We start from the raw sequence: 20924 nt of genomic DNA, 5'->3' as shown, positions 1-20924 counted from the left end.
GCTTTCGTTTTTGTTCTGAATGAAACCGGTTAGGCAACCACGTTACTCTATATTTAAGTGTGCTATTGAATTTGAGATTCCTACAAACGGGATTAGCTAATGAGCTTCATATTATGCATATTTTTTAATTGACAAATTCGAAATGAAATATTATGAGGCAAGAGAAAAAGAAAGCTAAGCCGACAAATAATCATTTTTTGCCTGGCAATATTTTTATCGATGCCTTTTAGAAATGTCATAAATACTGTCTTATTTTTGCTTGTTTTTGTTTCTAATTTTCAGTATTTAAATAAAGAGAATTCGTTTAAATAAACATAAAAAAGAGTTCATCACTGAAACTTTATTCACTTTTTCAACTGAAATGATTTTTTGTTGCCAAGTCAGTCATAGGAGAAAATAAAGATAAATTTGGTCGGCAAAAACACGTTTATTGATATGTCAAATCGATAAATTTAAATGCGAAAAATATAAATCAGAAAATATCGAAGACATTATAGCACTATTTTATTAAAAACGAAGTGTTAAGCTTATAAATATACAAATACACATTTTAAAATTGTTAGAGATAGCATTTTCCATCCACCTTGGACCACTGTGCCGAGCAGCCGAGCAGCCGAACAGCCTACCTGCCCGTTGTCGTCTCGTGTGCAATTTATGCAAATCGCCCACTTTGCAACTAGTTCACTTACCTCGGCTCGCAAAAGTAAAAGTTTGCTCAGGTTACAGCCGTACACACCTGAGCGTAGGGAACTTGTTTTTTGGGCCACTTTTTGAGGCTCGGAGAGCCGCTTACCTTGATTGGTGATAAAACTTATTTATGCGTCGAAATCGTACCGCACCGAAAGATACATACAACAAATCCGTATTTATTTATTTGGCCAGCAAAATGTGTAAAGCATATAAATATTATATGTATTCATATGTGCTGGGTATTTCCAGGCAGAAATTTGCAATGCTTAAAATTAATTAGCAGCTTTTGCGATTTGTTTGGTATTGCGCAAAGGCAAAGAGTCGCTGCTTGCTGCTCCCTGGTTGCTGGCTCAGTCAGGTCGAACCAAATCGAAAACCAAGCCCAAGAACCTGTTTTGGCATCTCCAAAGCCAAATCAGTATCCAAATCTTCTCCTGCATTGATTTGTGCGCATACGAATTAGCAAATCTCGATGCCTTTCATACTTTATGTCTGTATAATATAGACCAATATATCTAATTCTAGACCGGATCGACACTTTGGGGCGATCGGTGTTAAGTGTCCAAAGCGGCCGACCGAGTAAAACCTGTCTCGGCATAGGCCAAATTTACATATGAAATGCACATGGGGACTCCGACTGAAATCGAAACTGAACACCAAAAACGCGTTATTGTTATTCAAATTTGTGTCTTATTTTTTCCCTGTCGGATAATTCCGAAAACTGGTTAGTAAGTCAGTGGGTAGATGGCATACAAATTGGCCTGTTGATTTCTGTTTTCTTGCTGGCTTCTTAAAAATCATATTTCTAGCCATGTTGCTAGCTAGATAATGGTTTTCGGCCTTTTAGGCCTTTATGAAACAAAAGAAGCGTATGTTTTCTTGATTTTTTGTCGTTTTTTCGTTTTATTTTTTTTTATTTAAATATACACATACAAATTAACGTAAAACTACAAAAAAGAGTGTTAACACAAGTTTGGATGTTGTGGCTTGCAGTTTTGAATATCTTTTGTTGGTTTTCAAGTCGAATTTTCAGGTTGATTTAACGTAACCGTAACACAGCGAAGACTTGCTCCTCGAAGTCAGTCAGTAAGAGAGCTCACTCGTAAAAGTCTTGCAGGAAATTCAAATAGTTGATAATCGATCGATCGAGTGAGTGTGTTGGGTTAGAGCTTAGGGTTTGGTGTGAGGTGTGGGCTTAAGATTGGGTTTGGGTTTGGGCTTGGGTGGTGCTTGGACCGCTGGACCTCTGGACCGCTGACTTAGAAGAAACCATCGCCAGTGGGATCGCTGACCCATGGGTAGTTGTTGGGGCATCGCACGCAGGTCTGCAGGTTGATGGTCTCCCCGGGAACCTCCTTGGAGGTCAGCTTGCAGGTGTTGGGCACCCAGCAGGCGGGCTTGCCCTCGACCACACACTTCTCCCTCCAGGGCTCGAAGTTCTTTACTTCGCTGATGGTGCGTGGGTTCTGCATCCACTGGATCACCTGCGTCATGGTCACGAAGTACACGTCGTTGTGGTTGGCCAGGATCTCGTCGATCCAGTACAGGAAGGCGTCGAGGAACTCAGGGTTGTTCTTCAGCCAGGCGGCGTGGAAGTACAGACCCAGGGGAGCTCGGTTCTGGTCGTAGTGACGGTCGAAGTTGTGGTTCAGGAAGTTGTAGAACTGGTCGCCGGTCAGGATGTTGGAGCAGGAGTCAACCATAGCGCATCCGGGCAGGTACTCATCGTTGGCGGGATCCTCACGACGATCCAGCTCGTTCATGACCATCTCCCAAACGGCATGGGATCGGGTTGGGCAGCTCTGCAGGTTGCCGTGGCAGCGATGGGGCATCCTGAAGTACATGGTGTAGGGCCATAGTGGGGGATTAGACAGAGGAGCCGTGATGGTGGAATCGTACAGGAAGGCCTGCTCCTCCATCATGGTGAACTGGTTGTTGCCACCGACTCGCAGGTAAGGAGCGCGCACACCCACAACCGAGTTGTCGGTGATGTTGGCAAACTTCTCTGTAATGATTCTCATGCCAGCCATCTCCTTGGCCCAGTCATCGACTGTGGCATTGGACCAGAAACGCTCTTCGTCGTTGTGCGTGATAGAGTGCACGGCAATCTCGTGACCCTTGCGGGATGTCTCCTGCACCGCCGAGTAGTTGGTGTATTTGTGGGACACGAAATAGGTGGCCTTAATGTCGCATCCGTTGGGGTTCTTGCGGTTCTTGAAGATCTCCTTGTACAGCTCGATGTTGTTGTTGTTGATGGCGTCATCGAAGGTGATGGTGATCATCATGGGCACATCCTTGGCTGGCAGATCGCCGGGAATCGAGGTGCCGTCCTCCGAGCAGAAGCAATCGGGCAGCACGCACACGGCGGGATCGCAAGGTGGGGCGCGGTTTGGATCATTGTCGATATCTGTTGAGGTAAAGATCGTAGAAATGTGGGTTAGGGATTGAAAAATGTTGGTCCTATTTGATATATCAACTTAATAACCTATCGAATTTTAGCTTCTTCTGATGATTAAGTCAATATTTTTCCAATTTTCTCCACCAATCAAATATACAAAATCGATCGGACTGACCTGAGTTTTCATTTGGCTTATTTGTTATTGACAATTGGTATTCTGGCCGCGTTCACTTAGCCGGCAAAAGTTCAGTAAACTTTTCATATAAATATTTAAGCAATTAGCTAACCGTACAGTGGGAAGGTGGCGAAGGGGTTAGTTCAATGAACCGACTCGGGCTGGAAAAGCAATCAAGAGAGGTGGGAAAACCGAAACGCAAAGTGAATGGAAAATGTCTACACAGTCCTCGTCTAAGTTTTTTTTCATTTACGATATTTTTCTTTCATTATTATTGGATTTTTCTTGGCTTGGTTTTGAGCAATTTCCAAGTGTTGTTAATCAAGCGCGGCTTGTTGGGAATTGAAATGCAAAGAGCGTTCACTTATTAGCCACAGCCAGCCCCTCCTCAAACAAAAGCCACCCACGTGTCGGCCATTCGACTATGGGCCAAATGCAAATGATGATGACTACTTGACGACTTTGGGCCAAGTCAATTGGTAAGCCTTGCACTTGCCGTCTCGTCAAACGGAATCAATTGCGAAAGTAGCCAAAGATATTCGCCGTAATTATTTGTGCCGCCGTCTCATTTGGCATTTGGTTTTGGCCAAAGTGAAATGGCAGACATCGTGTGGCATGCAAAGGCCAAAGTATTTTGTCCATCAGGTTTTTCACTCTTTTGGTATTTTGGATTTCTTTATTTTGCCGGCATTGTCTCTTTGTTGACCTTTTTGTGCGGTGCCTCCGGTTTCTTCCCCTCCTTTTTCTCATTTGCCAATAATCTGTCGCTGAAGTCGAGTGTTATGTCATCCCGGACCGGTTCAGCATTCGCTCACCGGATTCCCTGCCACTATTGACTTTGCAGGGCTTTGCTTTTATTTATTTTTTGCAAAGATCGCTGGAATGGCTGAGATAACCACTCGGGAGTGTATGTAAGCTGGCTCATTATTACTAAGGAGGATGTTGCAAAGATAGAGATGGATTTCGACCGTCAGATGAAGTCAGGCCAACTGAGGGTGATCGATAAATAATTGTGGGGAATTTTGTTTTGGCTAAGCTGTGTGATTTTTGTCGGATTTCTAAGAATCAATAAGGTTAAGTAAGAATAAATTCATTTATCAGAACCGTTGATTGAATTCTTAGAAGTCTTTTATTTCTACTTAAAGTTTTTAATAATTTGTGATGTCTTCTTTATACTTAAAGTTCATAATCATGTTCGATGTTGCATATCCCATTGTCTCTTAAATATGTATTTATGTAAAACACCATACAATTTATGAAAGCACATAAGTTAACATGCTTTTAAAAAATATGAAATCATAAATATTTATGATGCTGGGAGAGGCATAGGGTTTTTAAGGCTGGCTGTCATAAAATACACGTTTTATGAAACTGCCGACTTCTAACATTGATCTCGTCGCTACTTTGTCAGTTACTGACTAAGACTGGAGATTTTAATGATCTAACAATGAAGTGGAAAAATTATATAATTTTTACAAGCTTTCGACAATTAATAATTATTCTTCCAAAGTTTCGATAGACTTATGACACCTTTATGATATCTTTCTACCCAGTGGATTATTTAGCAACTTTTTAGAGCACTTTCCTCGTTACTTTGTCGTTGTCGAGCTGCTCGAAAACTACGATGTATGACCAGTTAATCGCTCTTTTAATCGCCTGCCATTTATTTTGGATCCCGGAGACGGGGGCTTCCTCATTAGTCCCAGAGCTAAACTTGGACTGGAGTTATTCAATTGTTTGCGATCACGGGTATGGCTTTATGCTCGGCTAAGCATTTCAAAAGCTACCGCCGCCAGCTGCAGGCAGAAGTGCAAATTTTCACATTTTATAAATACTAGCATATGGGCAGCAGAGCGATTGCGATCGCAGCTGGGATCTAGCAGAAGCGAGGTTGTTGAAGAGCGCTGATGGCTTGATTTGTTTGGCATTTAATTAGCTCGTTAAGGCAGCGTTTATATGCCAGGCTGGACTCTTGAGAAATGTCGATCGTGTGCGAAGAATTATGAGTGCAGATAGTACTAACTGCTAAATTTGCTATTGGTATTATTCGATTTGTTGTGGCTACTACTGCTATTATTATTATTATTATTATTATTATTGTTAACTTGTATTTATGACTGTGTTTATTTTTCCCTTGCTTTTGACTCGATGTTTGCTGCTTTTTGCAATTGCTAAAAATACCCAAAGCAAATACAACAAATGCTTTTTAAGCCGCTTATGTAAGGCTAATTTACACATGAATCGAACCACCTATGGAGAGGCATTTTGTTTTGCTTCGATTTGATTTCTATTAAGTCCAAGGTTAGCGCTATTACGATGCTGTTAATTAATGGTTTAATATTTTTTCCATACATGCTTTATTTCTTTTTTTAGTCTTGCCCTGAGCCAGCGAGCTGGCACCAGGCACCAACGGTGTCTGACATTTTGTTTCCATTTCACACTTGACATTTCCACCCAAAAGCCGATATTCACCAGCGACTGGAGTTCACTGGAGTCGAGCCGAGTCTTATTGAGTTGAGACTGAGGCTGAGACTAAGGGCTTTACGAAACCGGTATGTGGGATCTGTGCAACAGACTCGGCTCCGTTGCATGGAGGCGTCATTGGAATCCCCAATCCCCTTCCAAAACGAAACACACACAAAGTATTCAGACACTTGTGTACCGTTGTCAGAGTTCCGAGAGTGGAGTTTGAAGTGTTCCTCCTCCACTGAGGTAATGTCTTAAATGCCGTCAGCCGGTTTTAAGGTGCGACTTGAATAACTGAAAGAAATGTGACTTGGCGCCCGGCCAGAGATAAGCGGAGTTACATTGGATTGGGATAAGCCCAGGCCGAGATCTCCTATTATAGGATCAATATTGTTTATAAACATTATGATAGACTCAAAGCTGTCAAGTCAATCTGAAAAAGTATCACTCTTTTCGGTGCGCACATGCTATAAGCCTCTTGAAGGCTTATATTATTTCAGCCGATGGAGTAATAACACTCAGCCTCGGGCCTATGGGAAAGCCAATCCTACGAACAACACTTGGCGGCGGCTCACTTCTAACGACGCCCCCTCCAATTTGTGCTGAGTCACAGTGAATTATTATTGTCAATTGTCAAATGTCAATTTTGAATGAAAAAGTGCTCCAAAAAATGTGAGCGAGGGATCATTGTGTTTACTTTTCGAGCCAGCATTATCCGCTGTTTTCGATCAATTATTATGGGTAATTCAACTTCATTGATCCTTGAAGGCAATAGTTGCCTTAATACCTAGTGATCAGATTAGTTTTCGGTTGCATAAACCAGAGATTAATTGGCCAATGAAAGCAGCATTCATTCATCATGGCTAAAATTAGTCTTGTGTAATTATGACTAATAAATTATGTATGATAATTAAAGTCATTACACGCTTTAATATATTACTATTTTATGATCTTTTAAATAACTATTAAAAGCACTTATAAGTTATATATCCATGTGTCTGTAGGATTTAAATGGGTCAGTACTTACCACAGGTGTTCTCATCGGATCCATCTGAGCAATCCTTCTCGCCGTTGCAGAAGAGACCGCGCTCAATGCAGTTTCCATCACCACAGGCGAGGAATCCGTCCTGGCACAGAGGCTCGTCTGTGTGGAGCAGAGGCTTCACACGACGCTCCTTGTTCTTGGACTTGCAGTTCTTGACCGACTCCTTCCAGTCGCAGGTCTGCTTCTCAATGTCGAAGTACAGACCAGCAGGGCAACGGATGGCTTGCAGGCCCTGTAATAAAATTCAAAATAATTCAAATTAAAAACTAAATCAGGTCAGGCTACAGCACAGCTAATTTCTAATTTCTTTCATAGCGTATGAAGTTCGTTTAATTTATTCAATATTAATTAAGTCAATATTGATTGCGATTAGACAGCTAGTTTTTGTATTTTTTAAATAAAGTTGCCTTGTAAAACTAGAAAGAGTTTGGATTGAAATTACTTTCCTTGAACGGGGTTTGGAAATAAATTTAAATATTTTCACAACTGCAAATTCCCGTTATGTTATTTGGACATAGCTAAATAATTGATATATAAAAACTGACTAAACTTTAGGAGCAACTCACCGATGAGGTACACTGGATGACGTCACGACAGTTGTCGCCCTCGCCGGCCACCAGGCGGAACCACTCGCCGGCGTCCTTGTCCTTGCAGAGCTCCTTCTCGAAGGACTCCTCCTTCTTGGTCTCCTCGGTGGTAGCCTGTCGCCTGAATCTCAGCAGCGGATCGCTGGCACTGGCTGCAAGTCGAAAAGAGGGAAATGGAATTAAAATTGGAAATGAAAATGGATGTAGTGGAGTAGTTGCAGTTGGCCTGCCAGTTGCCAAACCGGAAGAATTTCTACGGCGAATGTGGGTTGGGCCGGCGCAGCCATGTCGCCACGGCCTGGCACTTCCTGTTACAAAAACACAGATACGGGTGGATTCGGCTGTGGCTTATAGACATGGCATGCGGTCGGGCTGGTTGCTGGTGTGTTGGCCGAAAAAAAACACGTTTGGCATTATGAAATACGATGTCACCAGAGAACCGAGCGCAGAAACAGAAATAAATGTCGGAGCCAGCGCAAAATACTCGTACAGACAGAAAGCGTTCCGAAACCCGTTGCGCCTGCGCTATAACTTTGACATTTTGCATCTTGCGACTTGGCAACAGCCCAGCAGTTGGCATCGATGTCCAAGTCTGTCGCGGATCTCGGATCTCTGAACTCGAATTCGAATTCGAAGTAGAGGGAGTTGCCACATTTGCATAACTGTTAATTGACAGGCAGCAACAAGCCAGTGTTTATGCTGCGACTTTAATCATGATCGATGGCCTGTCAAAGTCAAGTCGCGGCGAATCGATTCCTATTCAGATTCGGAATTGGATTTGGATTCATAAAACTGCATTCCCAAAGCTCAAATGTCAACCTGAATGGGTTTCCCCGCGGCTCAAGGTGGCCGATCACTTGTCCCTTATGAAAATGAAAGTTGTTTCCTGAACTAGTTGCAGCTGGCTCGTCCTTTTTGCATAATCAAGGTTACCACATTCACATCTCGAAAACGGCTTTTCAATTTCGTTTTCGATTTTCCTCTTTGTTTTTTCTGCCTCGTTTTTGCTCTTCTGAAGGCCGAACCAGTCGAGCAGTTTTAATTGATGTCTTGACAACTTCCGACAGCCAAATGCAAATTGCAGTTCAATAATTAAAACTTATGACTAGGCCGTGGCATAAAATATGTATTTCAGTGGAGACCTTACCTTCGTTTAAGGCCGCCAAAGCCAAAACGGCAAAAACCACAAACAGTTTTGCCATCTTAAGTTGGACTTGGGATTCGATCAGTATTTGTCCGTTGCTGCACAGTTTTTTCAGAGTTTGTCTTTTTTATGGTATCACACTATTGGGAAAATAACACTTGTGTGGAGTCGACGGCGGAGAGCAAGTTTTGTCCTTCCGATCGCTATCAAAGCTCCATTTACACTGTTTGCTACGATGCCGCGCACAATTTCTCGAACCCCTCTCTGACACCAAAGCCCAAGACGAAGTCAAATTTGCTTCTTTTATTACACGGCGGCGGCGACGTCTCTTTCGTGCATCTGTGGTGAGTTTTGGAAAGCTTTCCTGCACCTCCGATCGGCGATCGGTGATCGATGGTCGGTTGGATCACCAGGGGTAATCCCGAATGCGATCCACAAAAAGCTCCCACTGATCGCTGATCACTGATCTACTGGTGAGCCCGGCTTTTTGGCTTTTCGGTCGGAGTCTCTGTGTGTGTGTTGCACAAGTCTTGGCCCGATCGTGACCGGATCGTGCTCGAAAAGAAGAGAGAAGTGCGGCACGTACGCGACCACTCTTTTATATGCAAAATGATGGCGGCTTTCGACTCGCACTGCGAGGTGAGAAGTGAAGCCGCCGTTGTGGATTGCAAGTGCCCGGAGTTTGGAACGCCCTGCCTGCCAGTCTGCAAACGGCACTGTGGCACTATGGCACTATGGCACTTCTGGCCACAATGGCAGATTCCAGAACGTCTGAGGGGTCTCTTGACTGTTATCCAACTCCCGGGACTAGCCCTCTCTATTGTTGGCAAGGTGTTGGATGTGTGTCAGCCAAACACTCCGACTCTGGGCGTGCCCACGCAGTCGCAAAGTCGCCAAAAATGCATTTTTAATCATCCTACATACGAGCATTAACGTATTTATGAGTTGGATTTTGGTTTCGGAATCTCCCTAGCTTAGGGTATATTAACTGGTCGATGCAGTTGCTAACAGGGTGTCATCAGTGCGTATGATTGATGCTACAATGCGGCTACTATAATAGTTTATCTGGCTTGACATAAGAATAAGGAGGAGAGAGTAAATATTATTATTAAAACAAAGGTATTCGGCTCATTAACTTCTTAAAAATATTTAGTACTTTTTAGAAATTGGCGTTCCCGAGTAATATATTTCTGGTTTTAATGTCGCAATGCAAAGGTCAAGCATTAAATTTTAAATATAAAATGGTTTCTCTAGCAACATTTTAGGTGGTTAATGTAGTAAAGGAAGTATTCATAGTTCAAAGTAAAAGGATATTTGAAGCCTTATCAAGTATATGTCACATACTAAAAATAATACAAACAAATTGGTAAGAGTATGTAAAGTTCGGTTAACTTAAATACGTTTTAGAAAGATACATCTTTCGAATTTTTATTTAATTTGACGGCTAAGTAGTTCCTCTCCGCCGTCTGGTCGTTCCAATTTAAAAGCTGTTATTGTTTTTACCCGCAGCGACCTTGATCATTTTAAAGCCAAATTAAAGCCATTTATGGCCCACAGAGTGATACGTCGTGGCTCGACGACTGCTAACTGACAGAGAGGCGTCTAAAGGCGTGACGAACTGCCACCAACTTGAGCGTTTTTCTGCTTTTTTGTCCGCGACTGGTGGCTCCAACTCTAAAGTGTGCCAAAGTGCTTTGCCGTTCGGCGAGAGACCTTTCTGAATTTCTGAATTGCCATTGTCTATTTTTGCCACTCTTGACATTTGCATAGAGGAGTAAGGCTGACTGCCAATTGCCAACTGCCAACTGCCGACTGGCCTAGCCTGGTCTGGCTTGGCCTGGCTCTCGGCTTGAATTTCCAATTAAGATTAAGTAAAATAAGTCTTTGGCTTGGACTGTTTCCGCTTCAACGCATACGCATAACATCTGCCTGATGAAATTTGCGTCAATTGGAGAACCTGTTTTCCATTTCATTAAAATTTGATCATCTCGATTCAGCGAATTCTTGCAAAATATTCAATGAAATTCATGCTTAAAACCGCAAAACTTTACGATCGGGTAAATTTATAAATTCCCAATTACTAGGGAACCACTTGTTCCTTTCCCTTTTATTGGTTTTTTTTATCATTTATCGGTATAATAATATTGGTCACCAGACAAGCGTAATGCAATCCTTGATCGAATACTTGCCTGAAATGTTTGCTTACTCCATACTCAGTAAGTTACTATTTCGTAAACTATTTAGTTTTTTATAAACCTCAAATTTATCCATAACAGAAATCCATAGAAATTTGAATTAAAAAATTAATAAAGTAAATTGGAATAATAATATGTTTTGTCAAAGCTTGTAAAAACTGCTTAACGATGCTTCTCTCTATCACTGTCAAACAACCTTATACAAACTACAAATTTGTTATGACATACTAGTATATCTATGTAAATTAGTATATATCGAAATTTCGGATAATGATAAAAATATTTTTAATCTATAACATTAATTAAAATATCCTTCAAAGACGTACTTAAATCAATAGCTTCGATATAAAAATCATAGCCATGTCGATACGTGACATGTCGAACGTGACACAATTTCATGCGTTCGACTACTTCCTCGTCGTACGCGATTACTAGAGGCTTGTCCAATTTTATGAATATTTCAGGGACCGAAAATGATGATAGTTTTTGTTTTTCTTTGCCAAAAATAATTAGTCATTATTAAAAAGAACATCAAGGAGCTTTGACCTGTTACATCTACTCAAAACCACCATGACTTTTATTTTTTTTTTTAGTATTTCAAAAGTCTCAATGTATACTATTAAATATTTTTATATAAAGGATAAAACTGGGCATTGGAAATAGCAGGAAATAAGGTGGTCATTGAGTGCGAGGGATATAAAATCGTTTTGCAATACTTAGGAAATTATTTTAAAGAGGACATTTGTAGATTTTTTATGATTTTATGATTTTTTTTTGTTGTCCAATGCCTCTTGGCATTACTTCTATTAGGAAACGAAAGATTGTCATATTTTTGGGAATAATTTAACAAACTTTACTGTTAGTACTTTAACCATCAGCCGTATATTTGCGCTGATGAACTTGTTGATTCCATATTGTGATTGTTATGGCTTTTCTTGTAAACAACTTTATTACTTAAAATGTTTACGGACTGCAAAAACTGTAAATTTGCTTGAGTAAGGTTTTTCAGTAAGTATAATGTTTTCGCACTCTTTTAAAGTTCTCGATTTCCTTATATTTCCAAATGATTTGATAAAATTGGTATTTAAAAATTGGATTTTAAATCAGCTTTAACAGACGCAAACAGCGAGGAGTGTTAAAAAACAATAATTTTAGTTTCCAAATCTGTACCAATTGGCCAAAGTTCTTCACGCTCGAAAGTAATAATTTCGGCACCCAAAACGTTACTAGAATTTAGTAGAAACTTCTCACCGACTTCGTAAAAATTAAATCAAATTTGAGTATACCATACAAATTTTAAGCTTTTGGTATAAATTTTCTTGTTTAGAAGAAATGGTACACATCACAGGGGGACATGGCTAGTGTTTCCGGCAATTCACTCCTTATGGTTATGGACCGCAGTCCGCAGTTTTAATACTTCCAAAAGTCAAAATCTTACTTCTGTAAACAATTTATTGGTTTTGTAGTTTTTGGTTATCAATACAAAGTTTTCCTTGTACACATAAAATAATTTTACCTACTGTATTCTTAACTAATGCTTCTGTATTAATAACACAAGTCGACAAAAATCGTCGTTTTTTCCTAGACAAAAAACACTCTCAGAAGTAACTTTTCTTATAGACTGCCAAAATTATTTTCTTTGTCGACTAGTGTAATTACATTCAGTTTTTTGCTGTGACTTTTGGATTTGTACCTGAACTTGTTTTGGATGCATTTGTTCTCATGGAAGATCTATATCAAGCCCATTCGATATCCCTAGCAAAAATAGCTCCCTTCATTTTAATTTCCATTGTTCTCTGATTCTGATTCCGACTTATATCACACACATAATATCCCACGTTACGGAAGCAAATTTGCTATTTCGCAATGAACATTTTCTCAGATTTCACCTTTTCAGAAATGGAAATGGAAATTCATTAAACTAGCTTGAAGAACAATTTTTAAAGTCAATACGTTTCTATGTCAATCAAAGTTAAACCAGATCTTCGAAAGTGAAATCCGGAACATGCCTGATGTTTGTGAAAAGAGCAGCTGCTTTTGGACTTTCTCATAGGTACGTACGTTCTGATTACTCATATCTCTGTTCAAGTGCTTTGGCAAACTAACAAACTAATACAAAAAGCTAACAACAAGTTCGACTACACACATAAAGCTGACGAAACGAAACAGAATGAAGACCTGCGGCCCAGTACGCCGACCCCAGTTACTTCATAATACTAGAAAGGCTGGTGTAACCACTGTTTGCCTGCACGGGCTCCTGCTGGCGTCCACAGCGTCCGCAGCAGCAAATGCTCTTCACCACATCCAGGAAGCTCGTCTGGTCGAAGTCATCTAGATCGGTCATGAAGACTCCGGAACTTATATCCTCTGCAGTGCGGGTGCCGACAAAAGCTTTAAGATCGGTGGTGGGAAAGCCATCCTTGTAATACGCCTTAATCGTATCGTAGGCATCCATGATGACGGCAATGAACAGCGACAGAACAACGTAAATATACAGAGATATAAACGAGTACAAGTAAATCTGGCAAAACCACCACAGCCAGGTGGCCTTGCTCGAAAGTGTGGCAAAGGTGGCAAACATATCATCACCGTTTATCAACGCGAACAAACACTCTGACGTGGTGGCCAGCGAACGGAACTTCATGTGGTAGGGTCCCAGAATCAGCCAGCCGCAGAAAACGAATCCCGCATAGATTAGCAATGCAGCGATAAGGAATCGCAGAATCTTTGGTGCCGCCTTCTTTAACGTTAGTATCACAACGTTGTAGGTTTTAAAGAAGCCCAGGTAGCGCAGTACTCCAAACCAAACGAGCAGATTGCCGATTCCCAGGAATAGCGAGCAGGTATCCCACTGGTCAACCACCATGTACCTTCCCTCGATTTGCTCTTTCAGAGCTGATCCAATGATCAAAAGGACGTCGTTGAAAATTATCATGATGTACCTGTAAAAAAAGTACTGTTATAGATCATTTGAATTTTAGGTAGATTCGGACTTACAACAACCTTGGAACTCTGTGAGAGATTTGTCATACCATTATTTGAAGTTAAAATATTTGTCAAATAAAAATAATATTAAAAAATGACTAATGTCAATTATGCTGGTGAAATCCAAGGTGGTTGTATAACCCATTAATAGTAAAAACTCACCAGAAGTTAACAAACTCCAGTCGGCCATCGAAGCTCAGCTCCTTGCCAAAGTGCGACCGGAAAAAGTTCACAGTTGTACATCGTAACAGGTAAGCTCTCCACAAGGCTCTCGTGCAGAGAGCAAAGGACAATGCGCAGGTTAGTAGGACGAATATATTGAGAACGCTTCGCAGCATGGAATCAAAGTTCGCCTCCGATATAAAGTCAGTGGCGCCGTGACACTTTAGTCTTGTCGCCTCCGCATCCAAAGAAAGCAGCATCTGCCCGTCGTGGTCTCGATTGTTAAACATTATGGAAATGTCAAAACGAAAACAATCGGGTGCAGAAAGTGGGCCTCCATTGGCCTTGAAATTCACTGTCTTAATCTTGAACGTCAGCTGTGCGGAGACGAGAGATGCGAAATTGACATTCACATCTCGCTGCCGAAGATAATTCTCTACCCCAATGGTGGTCACATTAGGCGGCAGGTGCTCGCACACCTCGTCGATGTGGGGATCGAATATGTAAGACTCGTTGAAGCCGAATATGGTCCCTTCTCTATAGTTCTGCAGACACAGCTTCAACGGTGGCATCGTGTTGTTGGGGGTTGGGTAGTCATAAGGCCCAATCGATCGGCTCACATTGGCATATCCATCGACAGCATACTGTACAGTGTCGAAGAATTCCGATTTTAGGTATAGGGCAAAGGGACCCACCGCAGGCGGGTAACTCTCCACCTCCCGGGAGGAGTCCCAGCCCCTCAGGAAGAGATGAGAGAAGGCAAAACGGTTATCACCCGTGTAGTTGATGTGGTTATACCGCGAGTGGGCAAAAAGGCACAGTTGCATCGTCACCAGAAAGATCTTTACAATCTGAAAATGTTACGAGGTGAACATTATTACCTTAATAGATAACTTAGTATAAATTGTAGACTTCTTATCTGCTTTTGGTCGTATATGGGCGGCAGTTCAGTGATCTAGAAAGCTTATCTATAAATAAATGCCGAATTATGCCAGTGCGTCAGAATACATTCATTGGGTATCTGCACCGAAATCTGATTTCTTTTTGTAGAAATCATGTCTACTTTAGGGAATTCTTGCATCGCTTTTTATTTCTAGCCTACTCTCTTATTAATCATTTTAATAATTCTCATAAAATTTAGCACTTAAAAAATCCCCTTCAATCGAACATTTATCATGAAATAAATTGAAAATTTTGTACGAGGGCGCCCACACGCAGTATCTAGTCATAAAATACGCGAACTTTCCTTAGGTATATTACGTATTATTCTAACTATAGTTCGAGCTCCAAGATAAGGCATCGATAAGAACGGAGAGCTTAACAATGCAAGCAAAATAATCAAGGGTGGGTTGACTATACCCCATTTTACATGTTCAAAAGCTAGGCAAACAATAAAACTTGGAGAAGGCTGATTAAAGGCGTCTGTGAATTGAGCAAAACCCCAAAATGTGTGAATCGAATGTGTCACCCGATTTCCGCCCCCAAGCCCTGCGCATCAGACCACATCAATTAAACGGTGTTTAAACCAGATGTGAGTCGAATTCAAAACCCGGATGGAAACCCACCTGCACGACGAACTTATAGGGGAACTTTCGCTTTGCCTGCCACTTCTCGATGGGATTCATGAAGAAGAACTGCAGTTTTCGACGCATTCGCTCCTCCTGGTAAGAAGCGGCCGAGGATCCAGGAAACTCGGGTTGCTCCTCGCGCCCGTCTACGGAGGGCGGAGCAGTGCCACTGCCACCGGACACGGGCATGGCTATGGGCATTGGCACTACGGGGGCTACCGGAGTTGACTGCAGCTGCACTTGGCGACGTAGGATCCTGGTGTTAACATACTCCTCGTCACTCTCCGGCGACTGCTGGTGTTGCTGGGCAGCTTCGTAGCTGTCCGTTCGGCGCTTCACGGCCGGAGCTGTCTCAACTCCGGAGCCGTAGCTCTGCATCTCGATGTGCTCCTCCTTCGTCGCGAGGTCAAATCACCTGCGTTGTTGTTCTCCGTGCTAACTTTCTTTTGCCCGCCCAGTCGACATGCAAAAGAACAATTCGCACAGGCTCAACAAGCAATCGGGGAGGGAAGGAATATAGAAACTTGGTAATTAAGGCGCGACTCTTGCCAGCAAAATTAACTTAAATACTGGCCGAAAAAACAAGATAATTGCTTTGTTTTCAATTGAACAATAGTCGATACATTTGCGTTGCTATCGATATTCCCAAAAGAAAATGTTAGCTATCGATAATTCCGTTCATGCATATCGATTGTGTTAGCTGTTAAAATTCTGTAACAGCTTGTGCTTACGCTTTTATACTGTTACGATGTTAAGCGGCTTTATTTAAACAGAAAAAATCCGATGTTTAAGATTTAGATATTTTAAATATTTAACTCTGGATAACCAGTAAAGTTTTATAGACGGTTATCTTTACATTGGCAGATTTTTTACATTTCCTAACTGGTAAATTAATAAAATATAAATTAATGTATTATGCAAAGTGCCGAAAAATTATTAATGCTTTTCGATATTCATACAGTTAGATCATTGACATTTCTATTTATTATGGCGCTCGTCCCTAATCATATTGATTGATATTTGGTTTATATATACATTATATAAATTATATTGCCAATACAATTTATATTTGAACGGAAATTGTTATTCACGTTATAAGTAGAATATCAGCCAGTTGATAAATTCCTTTAGGCATGGCACCGTAATATCATAATAACAACAAAAAAAAATTAATTAATTATATAACAGGATCAAAAAATTAGTGTTCGGTGGAAACAAGTGTCTCGGTTTCGGCGTCAAGTGAAATATAACCCGTTAATATTCAATGTCATAAAAAGCTATTCAAAAACAAAATGTTCGCCCTTTTCGCCAAGAAGAAAACATTTTACCATATGAACTGGGATCGATGGATACAACAGATCGAACTGAAATACCTTTGTTCTCTTCTGAGATCAAAACCTTGGTTGGAGAGATATGAAGTTAAGCAACAGAAACATGAAAACCGCTTCTGTACAACACAATTTTCGCCATCCTATTTTAAATGCGCAGAAAAGCATGCTACACCAATTTTTCCAAGAAAAAAAATTTAAAATGTAATTTTTAAACAATTATTACATTAAATGCATAGTTTTTTATATAAAAATATTTGTTTAATTTAATTGTTAAGGTAATTTTAAGAACTTTAGCTTCGAAAAACCCTGAATATATCTTCTTTGTGAATTTGCCCCATTTAGCAACTGAGTTTGGATAAACAAATTTTTAATAGTTTCTTGTTTGTATTTATATATGGCAAATTTAACAAATTTTATTTTAAAAATATACATACATACATACAGCTAAAACACCACGCATGGGGCGCCTTCTCGCACTTCTCTGCTCACAATTCTCGTTCATAATTAATTAATTAAAATTATTATTTTAGTTGTAGAGACTTAAACATTACGTACAATCACACGCACTTAACTACGTACTAGCAAAACACATTGATACATTACATTTTTCATTATCTTTTTGTTTTTCAAATACATAAATTAACTAGGTTATGTTTTAAGCATAATTTGTTTGCTGCAGCGCATCATTTATAGAAAGCAAAAAATTTCGATTACATTTACATAAAATATTTGTTTTTTGATTCTTCATCGTCGTATAAATATGTGTGTGGTTGTGTGTGTGTGTGTATTACATTTACAAACGTACATTTAGATGTGTGGGTGTGTGTGTGTATTTTATATAAAACAATAACTAGTCTGAAGACCTTGTGACTAGACGGTTTTTTCGGCTTCTCTAATATGTATATATGTAGAGTTATCAAATATATGCTATGTATGATTTTCGCTTCAGCTTCTGCTCGCTCCTGCTTCGGGATCGCAGGATTTCCATTGAAATCAAGTAAAAATAGATTGGAGTCCCGGGGACAGTTCAAATCGTGCAATGCCAGAGCAATAAACTATTTAGGAGCAGGCTGGTACATGTTTATAAGTGTAGGACTTCCAACACAGACACACAAATCGTTCGATCAATACAAACAACAATACATAAAACAAAGAAATAAGCCAAAAGACGATCGTTTCCTGCTCGACACGGTTCCTGAGTAACTTTTCCACCTCTCTCATCCGGCTCATCCTGGTCATTCTGCTCCACCTTTCTTAGTTTCTACGCTGCCTCCTCGTTATCTCTATACTATACTCTCACGATCCCGGCCCGCTGCCGATGGCGCCATGTCCGTAAATCCAGTTCGTGCTCCGTGCACGCCGCTGGGCAGGATTCCTATTCGCCTAGCCTCACCGCTGCGTACCCCGTTGCCCTTGAAGATGTTTGTCATCCAGTTGGTCAGCTTGCTGCCACCAGCTGTTTTGGCTCTGTGCTGATTAGATGAGCCGCTGAGGAAGTCAAGGTCTCCGGGCTGGCGGTTATCAATGTCGGCGGCATAGCTCACGTTATTTCCACCATGGCCACCGGGTCCATCCATGTGCTCCATTGAATGCCAGCGTTTGTTGTGCGTCAATATCTCCGGCGGAACTGACAGCGATGCCTGGCGTTGCAGCAGCGGTGACTCAAGATCATCCTCGACATTCATTCCGCCGTTGCAGTTGTTGTTCAGATGCTTAGAACAGTTAATACCACCTCCTCCTCCTGGTCTTCCTGTAGGAACAGTGCTGATTTGGGCATTAGGAAAGCTGCCTGAATAGCGGAGTGGGGGCAGCTGACCGTTGTCGTGCCGCATCAGCAAGCCCAACTCATCGTCGTAGCCATCCGTTGCATCAACCGGATTGGCGGACATCTCGTCATCCAGATCTATCTGACTTGATTCTACTTCTCCATTGGGGTTCCCACTGATCAGCGATACACCCGTGTCTAGCGATCGCGAATTGTTCTTGGACAACTTGGAGGGCGGCAACTTCACCCTGTCGTGGCGCTTGCGCAGTTGCTGCATGGGCATGGGGTCCAGGGAACGAGACTCTCGTAACAGCATATCTGCGGAGTCATCCTCAATATCTCCCAATTGCGGTAACTGGGCAGCACTAATAATCCTGTGCGGGCGCACCATGGCCAAAGGCTTGTGCAGCGCATTGGGCTGGCGCACTAGTCCTGATCCAGATCCTGACACTCCTCCCGATCCCCCATCCATATCACAGTTCGTTTCGTTTGTTTCGGAATGATTCAGCGTGCTGAGCGAGGCTAATGCGGATTCGAGTAGAGCTCCGCCAACAAAGTGCCCTGCGCCCGGCCCATTGATGGAGGGTCGCTCCCAATCCCTGTCCCGTCTGCTGACCATGCGCGGTGATTCCCTCACAGATCCCTGGAGGCTATAAGTGGACTCGCCGTCAAGCAGCCTGGGAACAGTGCTTTGGCGTCTGGATCCGCTACCGCAGTAGTGCATGGCCAGGATGCTTGGCTGCCGAGAGTCGGGATTCAGTTTTGGACTCTTTCGTGGACGGCTGAACAACGGCGGCGGCATGTCCAACATATCCACCAATTTCTTCTGTATCGCATTCTCATTGGCTCCAGTTAGCCACCAGGTAACCACCTCGCCCTTGCCCTTCATATTGACGAGGCCTCGTTTCTCGGTTATGTAGCCACCGCCCAGTTTGTCCAGCGCCAGCTTGCACTTGTTGGAAATGTGAATCTTCAGCGCCTCTCCGTTGCTCTCCATTCGCGACGCTGTGTTGACGGTGTCGCCAAAGAGGCAATACCTCGGCATCGTGAGACCAACCACGCCTGCCACCACTGGGCCTGTATGCATCCCGATACGCAGCTTTAGCGTCTCGTTGGGACGATGGGCAATGCGATGCTGCTTCACCGCCTGGAGCAGCTCCAGGGCCATCGAAGCTATCTCGCCCGCATGTCGATCACCGTTCTTAATTGGCAAACCCGAAACCTGAAATAGAAGGAAGAAGAAATCATGTAGGATTACTTTAAAGTATAAAGAAATAGAGGACTCTGCACTTACCACCATGTACGCATCTCCAATTGTTTCCACTTTGTAAACATCATAGCCGCGTATGATGCGATCGAACACTGTGTAGAGATCATTCAAAAAGTTAACCACTTGGAGCGGTGTGCTCTCCGCCGACATCGCAGTAAAACCAACAATGTCGCTGAAATATATGGTGACCTGGAGAGGGATGCGGAGAAATAAAGTTAAAACATATTCTCACTTTCTTTCAACCTTTTCATTCGACTTACTAAATCATAGGATACCGGCTCAACTCCCTGACCCATGGTCAACTTCTCGGCCACGGACTGCGGCAGCATGCGATGCAACAGATCCTCTGTTTTAATTTTCTCTTCGCACAGAAGACGGGTACGCTCGGTGACAATCTCTTCCAAATTGTTGGCATACTTCTCCATCATTTCCATCATTTGGTCCATGATGTTCTTGGTCCTACCGCCACGCATCTTTTTCAATCGGTTTCTAGGCAATGATGCAAATTCCAAATTATTTCACTTTCTTTAAACTTTTTTAAACTAAAACTTAATACCGTATGACACTGAATTCGGGTCGCTCTTCGGGCTCCTCGGCCCAGCAGTCCTTGATGCAGGCCAGAACATAGTCCGGACACGACTCGGCCTCTATGATGGACTCTACCTCCGGCCGGAACGGATCCTCTCCCTTGAGCGGCAGCTTCTTGACGTAGTCCACGATTTCCTTTGGTTCAAAGTTGATTTGTCCGAACGGACCCTTACGACTAAATATTTCGTACATGATGATGGCAAAGGCGTATACGTCGCCCTTCTGGCTGCCGTGGATGTGATTCCGCAGCAGCTCCGGAGCACGCCAAAGTTGATCTGCAAGTGGACAATAGTTGATAATGATTTAAAGATTTAAAGGAACAAGGTTTTAGGGAGATCTCACTTCGATAATGCTGATGCTCCCCGATGGATTCGTTCTCGGCACACTGGCGCAGCTCGTGTAGCCCGAAGTCGGTGACTTGAAGCATCCAGCGCGAGGTTACCACACAATTCGAGGACTTAAGGTTACCATGATAGACCAGTTGAGAATTGTGTATGTAGATCATGCCCTGTAAAAAGGATATTGGAAATGGTTTAACAATTTAAGGCCCTCTGA

General features: G+C 42.1%; 3 protein-coding genes across 7 annotated transcripts in view; all 3 read right to left on the bottom strand.

The window, feature by feature from the left end:
* Positions 1–1564: 1564 nt before the first annotated feature.
* Positions 1565–8879, bottom strand: LOC108108781 (chitin deacetylase 1). The gene is made up of 4 exons (XM_017216952.2): positions 8509–8879; positions 7341–7513; positions 6757–7006; positions 1565–3097 (listed from the first exon to the last, which is right to left on the bottom strand). The coding sequence occupies exons 1-4, from the start codon at positions 8561–8563 to the stop codon at positions 1950–1952; spliced, it is 1626 nt and encodes a 541-aa protein (XP_017072441.1). The 5' UTR covers positions 8564–8879; the 3' UTR covers positions 1565–1949.
* Positions 8880–12134: 3255 nt separating this feature from the next.
* Positions 12135–16043, bottom strand: LOC108108799 (mucolipin-3). The gene is made up of 3 exons (XM_017216980.2): positions 15413–16043; positions 13848–14698; positions 12135–13642 (listed from the first exon to the last, which is right to left on the bottom strand). The coding sequence occupies exons 1-3, from the start codon at positions 15791–15793 to the stop codon at positions 12904–12906; spliced, it is 1971 nt and encodes a 656-aa protein (XP_017072469.1). The 5' UTR covers positions 15794–16043; the 3' UTR covers positions 12135–12903.
* A 1074-nt stretch (positions 16044–17117) lies between these two features.
* Positions 17118–20924, bottom strand: part of LOC108108743 (receptor-type guanylate cyclase Gyc76C) — a 38294-nt gene continuing 34487 nt past the window's right edge. For all 5 annotated transcript variants that reach the window (XM_017216890.1, XM_017216891.1, XM_017216892.1 and 2 more), the window contains 5 exons: positions 20712–20877; positions 20338–20644; positions 20042–20270; positions 19806–19970; positions 17118–19733 (listed from right to left, as the gene is read on the bottom strand). In XM_017216890.1, coding sequence (XP_017072379.1) covers positions 18030–19733; positions 19806–19970; positions 20042–20270; positions 20338–20644; positions 20712–20877 — 2571 coding nt within the window. In that variant the 3' untranslated portion in view covers positions 17118–18029. The remainder of the gene's footprint in view (positions 19734–19805; positions 19971–20041; positions 20271–20337; positions 20645–20711; positions 20878–20924) is intronic.

This window comes from Drosophila eugracilis, unplaced genomic scaffold, assembly GCF_018153835.1.
Source record: "Drosophila eugracilis isolate 14026-0451.02 unplaced genomic scaffold, ASM1815383v1 contig_2154, whole genome shotgun sequence".
Classification (NCBI taxonomy): Eukaryota; Metazoa; Arthropoda; class Insecta; order Diptera; family Drosophilidae; genus Drosophila; species Drosophila eugracilis.
The sequence above is the reverse complement of the archived record's forward strand: the minus strand, read 5'-3'. Positions and strand labels throughout refer to the sequence as shown.

Bases quoted from the DNA above. Each gene is read 5' to 3' on its own strand.
- LOC108108799 (XM_017216980.2), bottom strand. From the start codon at position 15,793: ATGCAGAGCTACGGCTCCGGAGTTGAGACAGCTCCGGCCGTGAAGCGC. The intron at 14,699-15,412 runs GTGGGTTTCCAT...TAACATTTTCAG, and splicing joins CCTATAAGTTCGTCGTGCAG to ATTGTAAAGATCTTTCTGGT. The intron at 13,643-13,847 runs GTGAGTTTTTAC...CTTTTTTTACAG, and splicing joins CTGGAGTTTGTTAACTTCTG to GTACATCATGATAATTTTCA.
- LOC108108781 (XM_017216952.2), bottom strand. From the start codon at position 8,563: ATGGCAAAACTGTTTGTGGTTTTTGCCGTTTTGGCTTTGGCGGCCTTA. The intron at 7,514-8,508 runs GTAAGGTCTCCA...TTCGACTTGCAG, and splicing joins TTTGGCGGCCTTAAACGAAG to CCAGTGCCAGCGATCCGCTG. The intron at 3,098-6,756 runs GTAAGTACTGAC...TTACCTCAACAG, and splicing joins ATCCGATGAGAACACCTGTG to ATATCGACAATGATCCAAAC.